The sequence below is a fragment of the Mytilus galloprovincialis genome, chromosome 4 (genome assembly GCF_965363235.1).
Source record: "Mytilus galloprovincialis chromosome 4, xbMytGall1.hap1.1, whole genome shotgun sequence".
Lineage (NCBI taxonomy): Eukaryota > Metazoa > Mollusca > Bivalvia > Mytilida > Mytilidae > Mytilus > Mytilus galloprovincialis.
In genome coordinates this window covers 10,237,470-10,258,791 of record NC_134841.1, presented here as the reverse complement: position 1 = coordinate 10,258,791, position 21,322 = coordinate 10,237,470, and the positions used below count along the sequence as shown (strand labels likewise).

The window sequence follows — 21,322 nt, the reverse complement described above, 5'->3', positions numbered from 1 at the left end:
TGAAAATATTTGATGGATAATTATCGCATTAACTATCATTTCATATTTCCTGATCTTAACGTCAAGATATATTTAATCTCATTTTACATTTCCTTGTATTAAAAAAAACTCCAATATCTCTTTTATTCCAGAATTGTCTTTATTAAACTTTAAATTTTAAATCGTTTTTTGCACCTTTTTTAAAACAAGAAAAGTACACTATCAAACATACAAGATTAAATCTATGTTCTGGAGAGGATATCCACATGGATTAAATTTGACATTTGACATTTTAGACATGGTAATTGGAACAGGAATATGCAATCTATATATTACCCCCTCCCCAATTTATATTATGATGATGGGCTTGATGCAGTCATCCTCTGTTTGAACATCTTGTATTTTAAGATATTGTATATAAGACCAGCCTGTGATAATATGGGAACTTAAAAAAAAAAAAAAAAAGATTCATACACATGTACAGTATCTGTATTTTTATTTTATTTTAGAGCGAGTTTCTGGCCCCAATGACAATGGATTCCTATAAAGGTTAAAATATAGGACAAAATATAAGTTTAAAATATATAGGACAATTCAATACAATATGCTTTATTTGAAATCACTTAAAGTCTTTGTCACATTCACATGTGAAGCAAGAGGTAAAACTGTATACACAATACAATTACAATCTGTGGCCCTTGGAAGAGGGAGGAAATCTATACTAACGTATGCAACAAGTACATGTACATGTACCTGTGCAATCAGAGACTTCATCTAAATATGGATTACCTATAGTTATACACTTACTCTAAACCTATTATTCTACCTTTTCATTCTACCTGTTTATAATCAGTTGTGCTATATTTAAGCTAAATAATCTATTTTTACCACAACTGCGTCGATTAAAGGTGATGGTCTGTCTAACCTAAACTGATTTGAAATGGCGTATTTCAACTTACTCTCGGGATCTGTGGCATCTACTTTTGTAATTGGAATATTGGTGTATTTTCTAGTCATATGCATTCGATTCTATGTTAATTTCGAGCGGAAGAAGAGGTTTTTTGATAATCTTCCCGGTTATAGTGTGACAGAAAAACACTGGCTTACTGGACATATATCACTTGTAAGTAAAGCTATAATAAACAATACTATTTCTTGTACCTCTTATTTTCATACATAAATGTCAGACTCTGATTTACCCCTTTTTACATCGGAGGAAAACTTTTTGTTTTACAGCAGATGACCGTGGGGGCTTTCCGGTGTATTTCTATGGCCTAGATTTCCATTACATCACATAATATTCGTTTTGGGTTTAAAAACCGACACATGGTGAATACATCATCAAGTGCAAACTAACATTCCTTATCGTTTGTTATAAATTCATTTCTTCGATGAATACTCATCAAATTCTTTTTAAAGAAGATAAATTAATAATATTAAAATGTTTTGTTATATGTATATACATATAAGTAAAAAATCATTTATATTTATGCATACGCAGGCGGAAAAATATCTCAAGAACGTTTGCAATCTCAAGGAACGATAACTTTGCATAGATGATTAAACATTTGTTTGCGGGGAAATACGAATGTCTACTCAAATCAATTCCATGATCTACCGTAATATAATATATAACAATAAACCATAATATACTGATTTGTATCACTGCAATATAATAGCCATTACGGTGAGGATGAATTCCCTGTCATTAATTTACCATCCACGCACGAACTTGTCCCAGAAAAAAAAATATATATCTGTACATTAACCTTTCTATCAGGTAGAGAGATGTGATTTTTTTCTGAGACAAGTGCTTGTCGGACCTACCACAAGAACTTGCGGTCATCCGATGTTCAGTACTTCAGTACTTTGATTCATTCACCGTTATAAACCATAGCAGTTAAAAATCCAGGAACTGCAACTCAAAGGTTGAAAAATTTGATCTGATCCTGACCACGCATGAGATATTTGCCACTGGACGTTAATATACCACCAGTTATTTATTTTACCCGGATAGTGAAGAATAAATAACCGGGATTGCTTAGGAATAAAAAACCCTTGTATGAGATAGGCTTGAAAAGTGGCAGGGTTATCTGGTTTTATGAGTTCTTATCGCTCGCTTTTTAATTAAGATCAACGGAAAACCAAAACGTACTTACAAGAAAGCCAAAAAAAAAAACCCAACAAAACCAAATGTACAAGAACTGAAAATAGTGAATATCAAATCAATCACCGTTTGTTATATATCATTCCCCTTGCACTCTTTTGTATTATTAACTATTGAAAAGTGTTTCTTACACATGTTAACCTAGAAAAGAGCCCTGCAGATATGTATCATGTTGGTTCCCTATTAATGGATCGATGCTTGCTTTTCGATAAGTACTCTCGATTGTAGTATCACCTTCTTGTTTGACTGACTGTGTATCTATTCCTCTTTCACAAAGTTTGAACATTTTGGTAATGCGATTTCTTGGCCCTTATAAAAGCTGATAAAATACATTTTGGAAAGAAGTATTCGATGCTTAAAATGATCTTCAAAATTAACATGAAAAATCTCAAATTAACACTAGCAATATATGAAAAATGGTGAAATAATTTAAAGATTGGTAATCATTATAAAGATTTGAGAAAAAAGAGATTTGAGAGATAAAAACAATGTTTATACCAAATGTTTATTTTTTTAGGATAAATTTGAAAATGTCATGATCTTTGGTAACTTCAAGGCTTAATAGAAATCTGTTTAAAAAAAAAACATATATTTAAATTTTTGTTGTCTTTAAATATAAAAATGTTGAACTTTGTGGAGATATTGAAAAAATGAAGGATTTTCTAAACAAAAAAAATATTGCAGTAAAATAAAAATGCGGATACTTTTTGTTAAAGTCATATGAAACCTCAAATTAAAAAAAAATATGCATATGTTTTATTTAAACTAAATGGATAGTTTTCATTATACAACTTATGTACATATATTTTTTTCTGAGGAGATTTCTTTAATTTGTCCACATTTAGAAGAAGTTTACTTATTTTTAATTGTTTGCTGCCAGAAAGCAATTCGCCGACATATTTTCCATATGCATAGTGACCTAAGCGTGACCCTCCTCGTAAAAATCCGGTGATAGCAATACGCATGAATCTGTCATTAAAATAAACAATTACCTGATTGTATATGTTAAACACGTGCTAAATACCCATGTTTTTGTTGATTATTTACTATAAGGTGACAATCGGTAAACTTCGGCTTCAAAACACGGCACTCTTAATAAGTAGCCATTTTTGTTAAATCATAACGGACAGATAGAAAAAAAAATTGACGATTATACGATATATTTGCGTAAAAAATGATAAAATCGTGCACAGAGGCCTAAGTTTATATATACATGCATTGGTTTAAGAATTAGATGAACATTATTTTTCACCAGTCACTCGTTTCTTATGACTTAACGTATCCGAAAAGCTTCCATTTGCAACTTTCGCGCTTTATATATGTAAACAAAAGAATACTCACACATGTATGTTTATCTGTCTATTAATTAGTTTGCTGTTCGGTTGCTGTGAAATAATCCTTGTTAACTGTTCTATTTCAGTATGTTAAGAATAACAGTATTGATTTAGAGGAACTTCGATCTCTCGTCAAACGGTTTCCCAAACTTTTTCGTATATGGTTTGGATTTTCTAGACCGAGTATTCAACTTGTTCACCCAGATACCATTAAAATCATGTTAAAAACATCAGGTATGATATGAAAAATGTTATTTGAATAATCACAGGATGAAAAATTATACAAGCTAATACAATGTAAAACTTTTGTTTCTTCTTTGATTTTCAAAATTTTAATTAAAATGAAAAATGATTCGAATGGAATTAAAAGAGGTTGTCCTTCAATACATGTAATATTCTACTTTTACTGTTTAAAATCGTAACGACATCGTGCTTAAAGAAAAAAATGATGGACACTTCAGGAGTTCAGATGAAAAATATTCTGGGTCATCTGTGAAATAGTTATTCAATAATGGTCTATTGAAATTAAACATCAATTGTTTAAAAAAAAAATCGGCCTGTTCAAATTAAGGAAGAATCCTTAATGGGAATATTAAAGTGAGATTTAGTGGTTCTCATCTTATACTTATTGCGTATTATTGTGTGTTTTCACCAATGTAAGATGCAAACTCAGTCGTGTTTGTGAAGTCTCGTCTTGTTCAAGAAGTCTCGTGTTGTTCCGCGTTAGATAAATTGCTGAGATAATAAATATAAGGATTTGGTATGAGTGCCAATGAGAAAACTCTCCATCCAAGTCACAATTTATAAAAAGTAAATCGTAATAGGTCTAAATATGGTCGTCCACACGGAGTTCATTTTCAACTACACACGTTTTCAATCTGACAAATCGAATAAGACAGGAATAGAAACAGAAACTGAGCCAGCGGAACAACACGAGACATAAAAAAACCACGACAGAGCTTGCATCTTACTTTGGTGAAAACACACAATAATAGGCAATAAAAATAAATGTCTTTAAAAATACTTTCAACTCTATTTCTTACAGTTGGCAGTCTTTACAAACAATTTATTTTTATAAACAGAAAAAAAGTTATCTTTCTTTGCATTGTTTTAACCTACTAACTCGACATAAGTTTTTCAGAACTTTAAATACGAATAATCACGCCTTTTAACTTTTTTTAAGAGCCCAAACCTCTTGGAATTGGTGGTAATTATAGACCTGCCTTACCATGGTTAGGAGAAGGACTGCTACTAGCCGGAGGAGCCAAGTGGGCACGTTCCCGTAGATTATTAACCCCGGCTTTTCACTTCGAGATACTGAAACCCTATCAGACAATCTATAACAGCTGCACAGATAAATTATTAGTATGTATGCACAGTATATGTAGTCCCTAGTGTTGACAGTGGGTTACTTGCCAATATTTTTCATGCCTCTTCCAAATTTATTTCACCATGTTTTATGCCTCAAATTGGAAGTAGGGGGGGGGGGGGGGGGTGAAATTACAATGTAAAAAAAATTTGGGTCCAGAATTTCAAAGGAAAGTAGTGATTTGGTCCAGCTGAAAAAGGTTCAAAATTAGCACTTCGGAAGCTGTCAAAAGATTTCAAGACGCCCTAAACATAAAATTGTCCATATTTTGAGTTAGAGCCGATGAAGTTTTCTATAATTTTGATATAATTTGTCCCAAAAGTAGTACAACACACTGTAAAAATTTCATTGAGAAAGCGCAGGTGGGATTTTTTTAATTTTCATTTATGTTCTAAAAGAAATGCACTACGAATTAATTGTGGTCTCGGACCACTAACTACCGATACGAATGAGACTTACATGTATCACTGAATGTATAAATGATGACTACGGGTGACAGAACACATGAGGTCATTCCAAATTTTATCTGGGATTCGGGATGTTAAGTTTTGATTTTTTTTTTATATTTTGTGTTTTGAAGACTATCTTGTCGTGATTTTCGTTAATCCTCTCTTTTCCCCCTGCTCTTTAGTATTACTGTTTTATGGCATTTTGAAGCAGGCACTACAAAGAAATGAGTTTTCCCGAAGTTTCCGAGACATTGAGAACGGGACCTGCGTAGATCAGCTTAAGACATTTTCTGTTGTAATGAATGCATGTTTCAACATGTACTTTCTTGATTTTTCATGATTTCAACATGTTGTAAATGTAAAAATTGTATTCCATTGGAATCATTGACATATAATGAATGTTATGATACTAGTATTTTTTTTATTTCAGGGGCTAATAGATACATACGCAGAGACTGGGGAAAGTTTTGAGTTATTCCAATTAATTAGTAACTGTACATTAGATATCATACTTCAGTGTGCTTTTTCGTACCAAACAGATTGCCAAAAAGACAGGTAGACTATATACTATACATATGAATAAACGGAAATGTCGACCGAATGTCAATGAGACATAAATTTTGAGTATGTAGAGTATGTCTCTGAATATTTAATTTAATTAAAAAATATGCTATACAGATAAGCGCATGCATCGCCAAAAACTTTAGATAACTTGTGGAAAACAAACGTTATAGAAATTGACCCAAATTATATCAATGAATAATTATGTTGATTGAAATCACTGCATTGTTTCCCACTGAAAGTAACTAGCAACTTCGCGTAGATAACTATATATAATATGTTTAAACTTTTAAATTAATTTGTTCTTAGTTTGATGAAACACCTACTTTGCTGTATGTTAACTTGCTTTACTTTTTTTTTTATTTCAGAGATCAACACCCATACTGCAGAGCAATATCTAATGTAGCAAATCTGGTAGCGACAAGAAACAGGCAAGTTTGGAAGAAACTTAAAGAAATAAAAAAACAAAACAGTCCATGTCCAAGTGTTTTTAGCGGCCAAGTGAGCTTTTCTCATCCCTTGGCGTCCGGCGTCCGTCGTCGTCGTTAATATTTTACATTTTGAACTTCTTCTAGAGAACCACTGAATGGAATGAAACCAAACATGAGGTGCTGACCAAGTGTTATTACTTTGTAGCCGATCCATCATCCAAGATGGCCGCCAGCGGGGAACTTAGTTTAACATTGGACCCTACGGGAAATGCATACAAATGACTTCTTTTAGAGAACCACTAAATGGAATGAAACCAAGCATGGCATGAATGTTCCTTATGAGGCGCTGACCAAGTGTTGTTATTTTGTAGCCGATCCATCATCCAAGATGGCCGCCAGCGGGGGACTTAGTTTAACATAGGACCGTATGGAAAATGCATGCAAATGACTTCTTTTAGAGAACCACTAAATGGAATGAAATTAAACATGGCATGAATATTCCTTATAAGGTGCTGACCAAGTGTTATTACTTTGTAGCCGATCCATTATTCAAGATGGCCGTCAGCGGGGGACTTAGTTTAACATAGGACCCTATGGGAAATGCATACAAATGACTTCTATTAGAGAACTAATGAATGGAATGAAACTAAACATGGCATGAATATTCCTTATGAGGTGCTGACCAAGTGTTGTTACTTTGTAGCCTATCCATCATCCAAGATGGCCGTCAGCGGGGGACTTAGTTTAACACAGGACCCTTTGGGAAATGCATACAAATGACTTCTTTTAGAGAACTACTGAATCGAATGAAACCAAACATGGCATGAATGTTTTTTTATGAGGTGCTGACCAAGTGTTGTTACTTTGTAGCCGATCCATCATCCAAGATGGCTGCCAGCAGGGGACTTAGTTTAACACAGGACCCTATGGGAAGTACATACAAATGACTTCTTTTAGTGAACCATTGGATGGCACGAAACAAAACATAGCAAAAATGTTCCTAATGAGGTGCTGACCAAGTGTTGTTACTTTGTTATCCATCAAACATCCAAGATGGCCGCCAGTGGGGGGAGGGGACTTACTAGTTTAAAATAGGACCCTATGGAAAATACATTCAAATTTCTTCTTTTAGAGAACCACTGAATGGAATGAAATCAAACATAGCAATAATGTTTCTTATGAGATGCTGACCAAGTGTTGTTACTTTGTAGCCGATCCATCATCCAAGATGGCCACCAGCGGGGGGTTTAGTTTAACATAGGACCCTAGGGGAAATGCATACAAAAGTCTTCTTTTAGAGAACCACTGAATGAATGAAACCCTACATAGCATGAATGTTCCTTATGAGGTGCTGACCAAGTTTTGTAACTTTGTAGCCAAATTTTATCTTTTTTTCATATGATATCAAAAACCCAAGTAGAGTCAGGTGAGCGATACAGGCTCTTGAGAGCCTCTAGTTTTTATGCACATTCAGTTGGGAAATTAACATTACGTTCTATTTGCCAAAACCAATTCGAAAACATTTTCATATGGCATTAATATATCAATAATTTGGAGTCATTAACCTTTCAGAACATTTATTAATAAACTTGAACTTTGTGTATAAAATTTTGTTAACTGCTATCTGGTATTGGCTTATATTGTCTGCCATTATCAATTAAGGATTATGATTTCCTCTTTATATCTTATAAACATATTTCTACCTGAATATGAACAGTAATTTTCGCTTGACGTTCTTTACCATACGACATAGCTGTGAATGTGAGCTATTTTTACCTAGTCAATTAAAATATGTAACAAGAAATATACCTTCATAAGCTACTTATAGAAATAAATGATAAGGCTTTTACTGAAAATTTTTGTTTTTGGAATTTCTTTCCTTTGGAAAATAACTCATCATGTGCTCATCATAGATACCAGGACTAAATTTTATATATACGCCAGACGCGCTTTTCGTCTACAAAAGACTCATCAGTGACGCTCGAATCCAAAAAAGTTATAAAAAGCCAAATAAAGTACGAATTTGAAGAGCATTGAGATCCAAAATTCTTCATAGTGTTGCCAAATACAGCTTTAAAGGTAATCTATGCCTGAGGTAGAAAAGCCTTAGTATTTCAAAAAATTCAAAATTTTGTAAAAAGACATACTTAACTTTTTGTATTAAAAGATAAACACAAACAGACGTTCTCTACATAAGTATATATATGCTTTGGAAATTATTATTTTTTTATCAAATTTGCATGGTTTGATCTGAAGAACCACATTTGTTTAGCATCTTACATAGAAATAAAAACATCGGTGACTTGTTCATAAAAATTACACAAATAATCTCCATACATATTCAAGATAAATATCATTTTTTAAAACAGCAGTCCAAGAGCTCGTTTTTAAGTTCAATCGGATTGCATGATAAAAATATGGTTAAAATGCATCTTTTCCCTATACGTCACAGTTTGACGTCACTAACTCCTCTGTAACTGTAGTGTATGTTTCCCTATACGTCACAATTTGACGTCACTAACTCCTCTGTAATAAGTCACCTATCAACCAACTGTTCAATTTGAACGCAGTTGTAGGAAATAGTTAATTAATATATACAACTTGATATCAAGGAAGTTAATAGTTATTTTAAAACTTGTGAACTGATCACCAATACATATATTATATATATATTTATTGAATTTCAAGCTGTTTTCTTAATTTATCTTTTTTTCTAAATCATTTAGATTTATTTTACAGAAGTGTATTGTATTTTATTGACTTCATATGGAATATGAGTAAACCAGGGAGATCCTTCAATAAAGACTGTGATTATATACATGGGGTAGCTGATGAAGTGATTGAAAGTAGGAAACAAGTTTTGGTAATTGTGAAATATTTGAAGAAAGGGATTTTTATGTTTTCACATATTGAATTTTCAGGTTTTTAATGTATTTATAGTTCTTTTGTTTATTACACAAGTATAAACATTCAAAAATGGTCCAGCGCCCGAAACATAAAAAATGTCTGAACCACTTATCTTTTACGAGGTGATGGCTAATTATTGTATTTGCAGACATCAAATTTTAAGTCTTAATAGATGTACAGAGCTCATATATAGCCATGCACGGGGAAAATTCCTGAAATTTGCTTAAGTTTGGACAGTGTTGTGAGAGTACGTGCTCCTCAAACTTACATATAATTTAGTCAGAAAACATGAAATTTTGAACAAACAATCATTGATTTTTATATGAGTTTTAATTTTAAATAACTGTATGGAACGCCGACACTGTCTTATTATGACATTTCTCATTATATGATGTTCATTTGCCTTTATATGATGTTAGTTTACCCTTATATGATGTGCAAATGACATTATATGATGTGCACTTGTCCTTATATGATGTACATTTGTCATTATGTGATGTGAACTTGTCCTTATATGATGAACAGTTGTCATTATATGATGTGAAGTTGTCCTTATATGCTGTCCAAACACATTTATATGAGGTACAAACATCTTTATATCATTTCAACAATTCATTATATAATGTGCTTTCTCCATTATGTGATGTGATTGCGTCCTTATATTATGTGATGCTTTCCTTATACGATGTAGAAACGGCATTATGTGATGTGCAATCACCTTTATATAATGACAATTTGACATTATCTGATGTGAAAATTATATTATATGATGTGCAAATTATCTTATATGATGTGCAAATTATCTTATATGATGTGCAAATGGTCTTATATCATGTACAGTTATCTTTATTATATTATGTGTAAACTTCTTTATATGATGTGAACGTATCCTTATGTTTTGTGCTAACATCGTTATATGATGTGGTAATGTCATTATATTATGACAATGTAACATCATAGGGTGTGGTTCGGTTTACATCTTAATAGGGTGTCAGAACAGCATTATGATGATGTCGAAACATCATTATGATGATGTGCATTCATCGTCCTGATGGTCAATGAACATGATTACGATTAAAGCGATTACTCACTACGTCAGAACTGATTCCGATCTGCTTCTGCAGAATTAATATAAACCCGGACCAAATCTTTAGCTATCGTTTGGAAAATGGTTGAGATGTAAAAAGAAAAAACCTTGACATGTTTGTTCCTTGATTAAAGATGAAAAAAATCACACCAGATATTATTGATGGAAAATTGTCAAATTATGAATTTTAATCGATGGGTCTACAATAATGAATATACGGGATCTACAATAATGAGCATATGTAGTTAACTTATTACGTTTTAGAAATAGATCTTTAATCTTTTAAGCGAAAGTGCATTTTTAAGATAAAGTGAGATAAAATTGAGAATGGAAATGGGGATTGTGCCAAAGAGACAACAACCCGACCATAGAAAAAAAAAAAAAAAAAACAACAGCAGAAGGTCACCAACAGGTCTTCAATGTAGCGAGAAATTCCCGCACCCGGAGGCGTCCTTCAGCTGGCCCCTAAACAATTATATACTAGTTCAGTGATAATGAACGCCATACTAATTTCCAAATTGTACACAAGAAACTAAAATTAAAATAATACAAGACTAACAAAGGCCAGAGGCTTCTGACTTGGGACAGGCGCAAAAATGCGGCGGGGTTAAACATGTTTGTGAGATCTCAACCCTCCCCCTATACCTCTAGCCAATGTAGAAAAGTAAACGCATAACAATACGCACATTAAAATTCAGTCCAAGAGAAGTCCGAGTCTGATGTCAGAAGATGTAACCAAAGAAAATAAACAAAATGACAATAATACATACATAACAACAGACTACTAGCAGTTAACTGACATGCCAGCTCCAGACTTCAATTAAACTGACTGAAAGATTATGATTTCATCATATGAACATCAGGCACAATCCTTCCCGTTAGGGGTTTAGTATCATACCATCATAACATATATGAGAAGAAAATAACCCGTGTCATGCCAACAACTGGTTTTTGAATAAATGTGTTTAGTTCCGATGCAAAGACCCTATAAGTGAATCAATATTAACGCCAAAATATGCAATCTTTAATGACCTGACAACAGTATCGTAACTATATCCCTTCTTAATAAGTCTATTCAAAGGTTTTGTTAGTTTTTGAGGTGAATACTGACACCTTTGTGCTTTATAAAGAATATTTCCATAAAAAATTGGATGTGAAATACCTGAACGTATAAGAAGTCTGCATGTTGAGCTATATTTACGAATGATGTCCTTATACCGATGATAAAATTTAGTAAATGTTTTGACTAGTTTGTGATATCGAAAAGCCTGGTGTAATAATTTTTCAGTAATTATTACATAAATTTCTCTCGTTAAAATCTAAAAGATTGTTACATACACGAGCGAATCGTACAAGTTGAGATATATAAACACCGTAAGATGGTGACAAGGGAACGTCACCATAAAAATGGATAATTAACGATAGGAAATGAAAAATCATCTCTTTTATCATAAATTTAGTATTCAGCTTTCTGTTAGTGATATAGATATCAAGATCGAGGAAAGGACATTGGCCATTGTTAGTCTTAGCTTTATTTAAAGTAAGTTCAGCAGGATAAATTTCTTTAATATACATACTGAAGTCGTCATTATTGAGAGCCAAAATATCATCCAAATATCTAAAAGTATTATTAAATTTGTTTATCAAATGTTGTTTCGATGGGTCTTTGCTTATTTTTGTCATAAATTGTAACGCATAGCAATACAAAAACAGGTCCGCAATAAGTGGTGCACAGTTAGTCCCCATTGGAATTCCGATAATCTGACGATATACGGAATTCCCAAAGCGAACAAAAATGTTATCTAGTAAAAATTCAAGGGCATATATAGTATCAAAGCATGTCCAATTGACATAGTTTTTTTGTTTATTGCTACTAAAAAATGATCTAAAAGAGTTTGAACATATATATTCACATTCTGACTTTTTAAATGCCCATTTAATTAGGTGTGTGAATATCTTCTTAATGAGAATGTGAGGCAATGTGGTATATAGGGTAGAAAAATCAAAACTTTGAACAGATTCAAAATCACCAATATAAGCATGCAATTTATCAAGTACTTTCAACGAGTTCTTGACACTCCAAAAGTAATTAATTCCACTATTTTCTTTCGAAGGCCTTATTTGAACAATCTATTATCAGATTTTTAATTGTACCAAGTGTGCTGGTAAGAAGAATAGACAATTTAGTAGTGGAACAATGACTTGAAGACGAAATAAATCTATATTTGTAAGGTGTTTTGTGTAGCTTCGAAAGCCAGTACATAGTTGGGACTTTCATTGTATTTGGCTCTGCTTGTAAAGCGGTAGCTAAAAGTTTATGCTTGTTACAGATGTCGTTTTCTGAAAATGGAGTCAGTTGGAATGTTGGTGAATTGGTGATTTCTTTTTTCAGAACCTCAATGTAAAATTTACGTCAAACAATAATAATGTTATTAGCAGCTTTATCGGCCGAGACAATGCATTTTAACAAAAATTAACGTTTCAAACATTTCGGCGGAAGATTAAAATCAATTGATACAGGAACTAGTTGAAAAATTTCCCTGCAGCGGCGAAAATATGATAAATCAAATTTTGTGGCTCTTATTTATAGCTTGCTGTTCGGTTTGAGTAAAAGCTCCGTGTTGAAGGCCGTAATTTAACCTATAATTGTTTCCTTTTACACATTATGACTTAGATGTAGAGTAGTCTCATTGGCACTCATATCATATCTTCTTATTTCTATTCATTGCAAAAGACACCAATGAACTCAGAGTCAATTTTAAAAATATTTAATAACGATAGCTACAAAATTATCCTCTCTTGCATTTATAATTGTACCGGTATGGATGATTGGTTGATTAATTTGTTGATTGATTGCTTTTTAACGCCACTTTCAACACTATCATGCTATATCGTGGCGGTGAGTTTATATTGATGGAAGAAGCCGAAGTCCCCGGAAAGAACCACCGACTTTCGGTAGGAAAAACTAATAATTCCATTAAATTAAGATTGAAGTCGAGCTTACCTGCCACGTGTGGGATTCGAACTCACAACCTACATGTAAGTGTTGACAGGCTAGATACTTGGACTACTCGCAAACCGAGCCCCCCCCCCCCCCCCCCCCAAAAAAAAAAAATATATATATATATATAGATTGCCTAACAATGTAATTTTAACACGCTATTTAGTATGTAAATATAAGAATGTTTAAAATATTTACAAAATGATGAAAATAAACGCAATATTTCGCTAGACCAACTAGCTTTATCAAGCGTGCATCTATCCAGGTGAAATCGGACGTAGATGATAAGAAACTTTTGCAGCTCAACGTCTATGTTGTACTGAACTGCCTTTAAAATAAGAAAATTTTGCAGCTCAATGTCTATGACCTCTTGCATTTAGCTGCTTTGAAAATAAGAAAATTTTGCAGATCAATGTACATGTTGCACTTGGATTTAGCTACCTTAAAAATACATAATTGGTAGTTGAAGTTAGCAACGTCCATTGGCCAATATTACGGGATAAAAAGGACGATGCTTTGTTTTAAATTATTCTTTATCTTTCCTGTATCTTTTTTCGTCTTTTTCGTTAAGACCATCAGGTTCTAAAGTGTGGAGTTGGTGGATCCAAAAGTTTTCTCTTCTCCTTCTCGCCGTGGTGTCCCATTCGGTGTTGACTTCTATAATTTGGAAAGTGACATTATCAAAAGGATGTTTCGTTGAACGAAGATGTCTTGTGAGAGGACAGTTTTTGTTGGTTTTGTAGGATGAACGATGGTTATTGAGCCGAATATTAAATTTGAACATTGTTTCTCCCACATACTGAATGCCACAAGTGTCACATGTTAATATATAAATTGAGTTCTCCGTTTTACAGTTGGAATTAGAGTAAATGGTATAATTTTGTTTAGTAACGGAACTGATGAAAGAACTGCTTGTATTGGCAGCTTTACAACACAAACAATTCCTTCGACCACATTGTTTGTAGCAACCGGGCGATGGATTAGGCTGCTTTGCTAATACAGATGTCACTAATTTGTCACGGATGTTTTTAGGTCTTCGGAAGGCCATGACTGGTGGTGAAGAAAATACTTTTTTTTAGATTTAAATCATTTTCTATAATTTTCCAATGCTTCTGAACAATGGATGACACATTTTTAAAATCAGGATGGTAAGTGAGTACAAGGGGTGTTCTGTTAGCTGCTTTATTCTTATCTTTGTACTCAAGAAGTTCTTGGCGACTAGTTTTGTTTGCTCTTTCGAAAGCGCTATCAATGATGTTGTTATTGTATCCTCGAACAACTAGATGTTTACGAAGTTGTCCAAGTCTAGCATTTTTCGTATTTTCAGTAGAGCATATTCTCTTGATTCGCAATGCCTGGCTGAATGGGATACCACGGGAGCAGTGTTTAGGATGGCAACTTTTAGGAGAAAGGAATTGATGTTTGTCCGTTTGTTTGGTATGGAGGTCCGTTATAATGGTTCCGTTCTTGATGTAACTCGTAGTATCGAGGAAGTTTATTTTCTCCATAGATCGATGATTCATATGTAAATTTTATTGAATGGTGGAAAGAGTTGCAGTGTTCTAGAAATTCATTAAGATGTTCTTGTGAATCTGTCCATTTGAAATCAATATCGTCAATGAATCGGAACCATGATAAGGGCTGATATGGAGCACTAGCCAAGAGGCGTTTTTCAAGTTGGCCCATAAATATGTTGGCATATGACGGGGCCATTTTTGTGCCCATACTAGTACCGTCTATCTGGAGATAGTGTTTTTCATTGAAAGAGAAGTTGTTATTCTCCAGTACTAGTTTCAGAAGTGTAACAAGGCACTCAGTAGGAGGATTTTTTTCACTACGAGTGTTCCATGCCTCTTCACAGGCTGCTATTCCTTCGTCTTGTGGAATGTTGGTATATAAAGAAGACACGTCCATGGAAGCAAGTATAGTATTGCTTGGTAAAGGATTGAGGCTTTCCATTTTCTTGAGATAATCAGTTATATATATAAAAGACTATGTGTTATGATTGCCAATGAGAAAACTCTCCACAAAACACCAAATGACACAGAAATTAACAACGATAGGTCACCGTACGGCCTTCAACAATGAGCAAAGCCCATACCGCATAATCAGCTATAAAAGGCCCCTTAATGACAAATGTAAAACAATTCAAACGAGAAAACTAACGACATAATTTATGTACAAAAAATGAACGAAAAACAAAAACCGGTATGTAACACATCAACAGACGACAACCCACTGAATTACAGGCTCCAGACTTGGGACAGGTGCATATTGGTACGGGAACATATTAATGTGAAATGAATATTAACCCGGTTCCGTAATCGGCACGGGACGTTTGCGCTTTTTCATAGGACATTTGCGCTTTTTTTTGTGGACACTTGCGCTTCAAAACATAGGACATTTGCGCTTTTTAAAAATGGACATTTGGGCTTTTTACATAGGACATTTGCGCTTTTTTTTTTTTTATATATATCTATAACTTCCCTCCTCTTTTATCCGGGCTTGGGACCGGCAGGTTTGACCTGGCAGAGTTAGAGTCATTCATTATAGTTAAAAGTTAAAAAATCATAGCACCTTCATGTCATAGCACATTGTTGATATATGTTTAAAAGTTTATGTACAGCTAAAAGTAAACATTCTTAAGAAATAAAATCAAGTACTATCATCACAATTACAGGTCAGTTTTAGCTTGATATTTGAAGCCCAATGAGTGAACAAATTTTGCTCTTGTTAACTGTCCTGATTGGTACTTAGCCCACATCTCAAATAAATGATCGAGTTTCTCCTTTTCAACGGTACATCTCCTTGAAAGGTCTCCAATTGTTAGGGTTTGATCGAAACGATATAAAAATCCATCAAGACATATTCATTTTTTTTCTTTACTATTCACTATAACTTTAAAATCCATGTTCACTGTGTAAATGTGAACTAACTAATGACAAATATAAGTTAAATTTATTTACGTAATGATTTACTTCTCATTAAGATTACAGGTAGTCGACTATAGGTAAAAAGCGCAAATGTCTGGTCAATTTAATACAGGTGAATCAAAATTAAAAGCGCAAATGTCCATAGTATTTGAAGCGCAAATGTCCTATCGTTTTACAGGTAAAAAAGCGCAAACGTCCTGTGCCCTTTGTAATAGACCAACACCCTGAGTCGGATTTTTAACATGCTACTTCACAGAAATCCATTTCACCTTACCCGGACAGATTATTCTGATAAATATGAGAAAATGAGAGAAAAAATAAAACAATAGTGTTTGTCCTGGAACAAGGAAGAACACGTCCTCCTGCCATCACTTCATGTTTACATCACGATGACCGTGAGGGCATTCCGATGTATTGTCGCAACAGAGATTTGACTTTCGACTTTGACTGGTACATGTTACCAATCGTATAAAAACGCAGACATAGCCGAGTGCAAAATAGCATTCCTTGTCGCTTCAAGTAATACTCATAAAAAATTTTTTTTTTTAGAACATATTAAATTAATTATATGAAGATGTTGCGTCGTTAGAAATATATTTTTAAGTTATAAGAAAGTTATATCTAGGCACACATACAGGACAATTGTTTTAACGCATTCGGAAGAACATCTCAAGAACGTTTATACGGGGAAAATGAATGCCTACATAAATCCAAACTATTAGAAAATCCGAATTATTATAGAAGTGTTTTCACCATGCACTTGCACTGCACTATTATTAGAATAGTAGAATAGAATGCTATAGCATTTGAATAAAAAATATGTATACATGTAACTGTTATATATAGAATAATAGGTAGTTTCGTTTTTGATACTGACTATATCATGTTGAATATCTAGACGAGCCCGTTCATCATCCACGCACGAACTTGTCTCAGAAAAAATATGTCTCTGTAAGTTAACCTCACTTTCAGGTATTGTGATGTGATTTTCTTTAAGGCAAGTGCGTGTGACCATCAACGAGAACTTGTGGTCATCCGATGTTCAGTACTTCAGTCCTTTGATACTTTTTGTTCTAGTATATATTACATAAGCCAATGACATTCAGCCTTCACATTTTTGAAGGTGTATATAAATCCGACAAAACCGAGAATCCCAATGGTCTTTAAACAGAAAATAGAATGGAGCGTTTTCAGATCCGCGTAAGCATAGCTTGGACACACAATAGCTGTAATTTAATTAGATTTGTGTCTGAATGAACATAAAAATACTATATTTATTTTTTGTTTACTGAGGCCTGGTGGTCTCTGACATATAGAGAGTTGCGTTTTATTTTTTTCTAAGTGAAGATTTACGGCGGTGACTTTTAATATTTTAGGTTTATCTTTAAAACTACAATAGATTAAAAAAAATACTGCAATGTATCTGAATATATTTTATGGTAAATTTTAAGGTCCCATTTTGGGCAATTTTGGCTCTTATGAGTTTTGTTGTTTTATTGCCTTTTATCTTGATACTTATTTATAGGGAAACCTTTTCTGAGCAAAATAGTTTTCTCGTTTGAATTGTTTTACATTGTCATTTCGGGGCCTTTTGTACTGACTTTGCGGTATGGGCTTTGCTCATTGTTGAAGGCCTTACGGTTACCTATAAGTGTTAATTTCTGTGTCATTTTGGTCTCTTGTGGAGAGTTGTCTCATTGGCAATCATACCACGTCTTATTTTTTATATTATAAGAACAGATTTAAAAATAAGTAAATTATAATTATTGTCATTTTCATCATTGGTGGTGGGGACGGCGTAGGAAAGATGGGAATTCCTCTAATTTATTTTCCAAGTTATTACCGTGAAATAGGAAAAAAAAAAACAATCATTCCAAAGACCTAAACTTTTCACGACTCCCCCCTCAAAAAACCACAAGAGAACAATTACACACATCTTTCTCAATACGTTAAAAAAATCTCCATTGAAATAAGTTGAAAATAAACAATCAGTAAATACAAATATGTGAACATTACCAAACCTGACCATTTTGCATTTCGCGGGCAGTACGTGGATTAAGCATGCAGTCTCCGAATTTGGATATTTTGGCTTTTTCTGAGGAAAAAAAGATTGTTTCAAAGACAAATAAAGGAAGTACAAAACACTACATGTATACGTCATATCACAAATATATCCGACTTTGTATGGTTTTGGAGCAGTCCGGAATGCGGTTCGATAAAATTGCTCCCCTTGTTTATTTTGCTCTCCTGTCAAATTATGTAATTGCGCTACCTCCAATGGTAGACGCTACAACGACGGGTGTCGTCAAGAAAGGTACGATTAATGGAATCAGCTAGGAATTCGACGATCACCATTGCTATAGGTGAGTTGTTTAATAGTTGTTGCTTGGGGATAAATGCATGTTTTGGATTAATTCATAATCAGGAAAAGCTGGAAAGAAAGGAAACGTGTTGCTACTTAAACCCGGAAAGGCCGGCACAGGTACTTGTTTCTATCCATTGGAAGACCCACTATCAACGTAAATGTACGTTGATAGTGATTTACGTTGATAGTGGGTCTTCCAATGGATAGAAACAAGTGCCTGTGAAGGCCGGGACGAATTTAAAAAAAAATCTAGAGACGATCGTTCTGAGTGTGCCACCTACAGATTCAAACGTGTACACAGACACAGTATTCCCTATCTATGTAATGTGTTTTCATAATTATGTGATATAGGGCAAAAAAGGTAGCAGTTTCTTGTGTCTTGTTAAGCATTTCCAGGGGAGATAATATTATTTTTCACGGTGTGTTTGATAGGTTTGTTACATTGTAATAACATTGAGAATGGGAATGGGGAATGTGCCAAAGAGACAACAACCCGACCATAGAAAAAAAAAAAAAAAACAACAGCAGAAGGTCACCAACAGGTCTTAAATGTAGCGAGAAATTCCCGCACCCGGAGGCGTCCTTCAGCTGGCCCTAAACAATTATATACTAGTTCAGTGATAATGAACGCCATACTAATTTCCAAATTGTACACAAGAAACTAAAATTAAAATAATACAAGACTAACAAAGGCCAGAGGCTCCTGACTTGGGACAGGCGCAAAAATGCGGCGGGGTTAAACATGTTTGTGAGATCTCAACCCTCCCCCTATACCTCTAGCCAATGTAGAAAAGTACACGCATAACAATACGCACATTAAAATTCAGTCCTAGGGAAGTCCGAGTCTGATGTAAGAAGATGTAACCAAAGAAAATAAACAACATTTACATAATACACACTCATAAAGTGGATTAAAATAGCCTCCCACACTCAATTAACTGAATTTCAATTATTCTATTTACCGTAGTGCTATTATATAAGACTTCGGAGGTTCAAATCACTTATATTCAACGTTTTTATATCGGATTTTTTTTATACTATTAATGTTGAAAGGTTCAACTTCATAGTAAAAAAAAAATCCGACAAAACCGTTGAATGCAAATGGTATGAACCTCAGAAGTCTTATGTATTGTCCTTTAATATAAGACCGGAGGTTCATATCATTTACATTCAACATTTTTTACGAATTTTTGTTTACTATCAATTTTGAACGGTTCAACGGTTCAACATTGGTAGTTAAAAAAATCCGATAAACATGTTGAATGTAAATGATATGTAACTCTGAAGCCTTACATTATAGGACTATCGTTTATTAGTTCTTCGTCCTAACTAAATGTTTTTCAGTGTGGTGTATATTACAAAAAAGGGGGCTTTTAAAAATACAAAAATACCTTAACAATCCTACAATATCTGTTTGTAAAACAGAATGAGAGAGATATTTCGTATTCTAAAACTAATTTATCACACATGTTTGTTAGATATGTTGAAAATACAGACACATGTTTAGTACGTATATTCATCCCCTCTTTTTCAATTATTAGTTCAATATACAGCTCTGAAGAATATGCAATAACCTAACATTGATAATTTAGCTAAACAATAAATTCAGTACATTTTTCTAACAAGTGAAGACCGATGAAAACATTTGATATGATTTGAAAACATGGCCAATTAAGTAGGATCTTGTGGTTTCGTACTCGTAGACATAAATGATAATTCAACATTTTCGAATTATATTTTTCTTTATTTCATATTCTAGTATATTTAATAACATGTTTATATTTTGTGATGCATCTGATGTATAAATCCAGTGGCAGATCCGGGAAAGAACTTTTGGTTCTGATCCGTTTGTACGGGGAACATGTGGTTGCAACCCCCTCTTTAATTGCCTATTCGATTTTTTGTTTGCAGTGTCGAAAAGGGAGATGGACAGCAGTTTCATCAAGAAGTTATGTGAAAGTTCTACTATACATCTGACAGTCAGGAATTATTCTGAAGTACACATGTCGACCAGTGGCATGGAACAGAGAGGAGGGGTTTTAAAGTACCAGATGCTTATCTGAGATTGAACTAAAAAAAGCAATATATAAAGATATGTAGGAGAAATAATCTATATGAATAAAGTTATGCCACAAAAGGAATCCGCTAACATGTTTAACCCCGCCACATTATTTATGTATGTGCCTGTCCCAAGTCAGGAGCCTGTAATTCAGTGGTTGTCGTTTGTTTATGTGTTACATATTTGTTTTTCGTTCTTTTTTTACATAAATAAGGCCGTTAGTTTTCTCGTTTGAATTGTTTTACATTGTCTTATCGGGGCCTTTTATAGCTGACTATGCGGTATGGGCTTTGCTCATTGTTGAAGGCGTACGGTGACCTATAGTTGTTTATGTCTGTGTCATTTTGGTCTTTTGTGGATAGTTGTCTCATTGGCAATAATACCACATCTTCTTTTTTATATTGTTTTTTTTTTTATATACAGAATTTGTCAAACGTATCCATAACAGAAGAGATGTGAATGCATTCTTCATAGTCTTGTAATACTGATGGTAATAATTTATATAATTTCTGAGATGATATAGCAGTGCCATTGGTTACCCCTTTCTCCTTCTTCAAAGAACTTGATAATCTGAACTCTTTATTTTTTTTAATTGGAACCCTGTTAAAGAACAGTTAAAAGAGCATTATGCTTAATTTTCGTTATCTTTTAGAATCATCATTGTTTTTTTAAAATAAAAC

General features: G+C 33.6%; 1 protein-coding gene across 1 annotated transcript in view; it reads left to right on the top strand.

Annotated features, from left to right (window-relative positions):
* Window positions 1–853: 853 nt before the first annotated feature.
* LOC143071324 (cytochrome P450 4A4-like) overlaps window positions 854–21,322 on the top strand; it is a 35,458-nt gene continuing 14,989 nt past the window's right edge. The window contains exons 1-6 of the mRNA XM_076245568.1: window positions 854–1,102; window positions 3,567–3,714; window positions 4,664–4,845; window positions 5,729–5,853; window positions 6,228–6,290; window positions 9,030–9,153. Coding sequence (XP_076101683.1) covers window positions 920–1,102; window positions 3,567–3,714; window positions 4,664–4,845; window positions 5,729–5,853; window positions 6,228–6,290; window positions 9,030–9,153 — 825 coding nt within the window. The 5' untranslated portion in view covers window positions 854–919. The remainder of the gene's footprint in view (window positions 1,103–3,566; window positions 3,715–4,663; window positions 4,846–5,728; window positions 5,854–6,227; window positions 6,291–9,029; window positions 9,154–21,322) is intronic.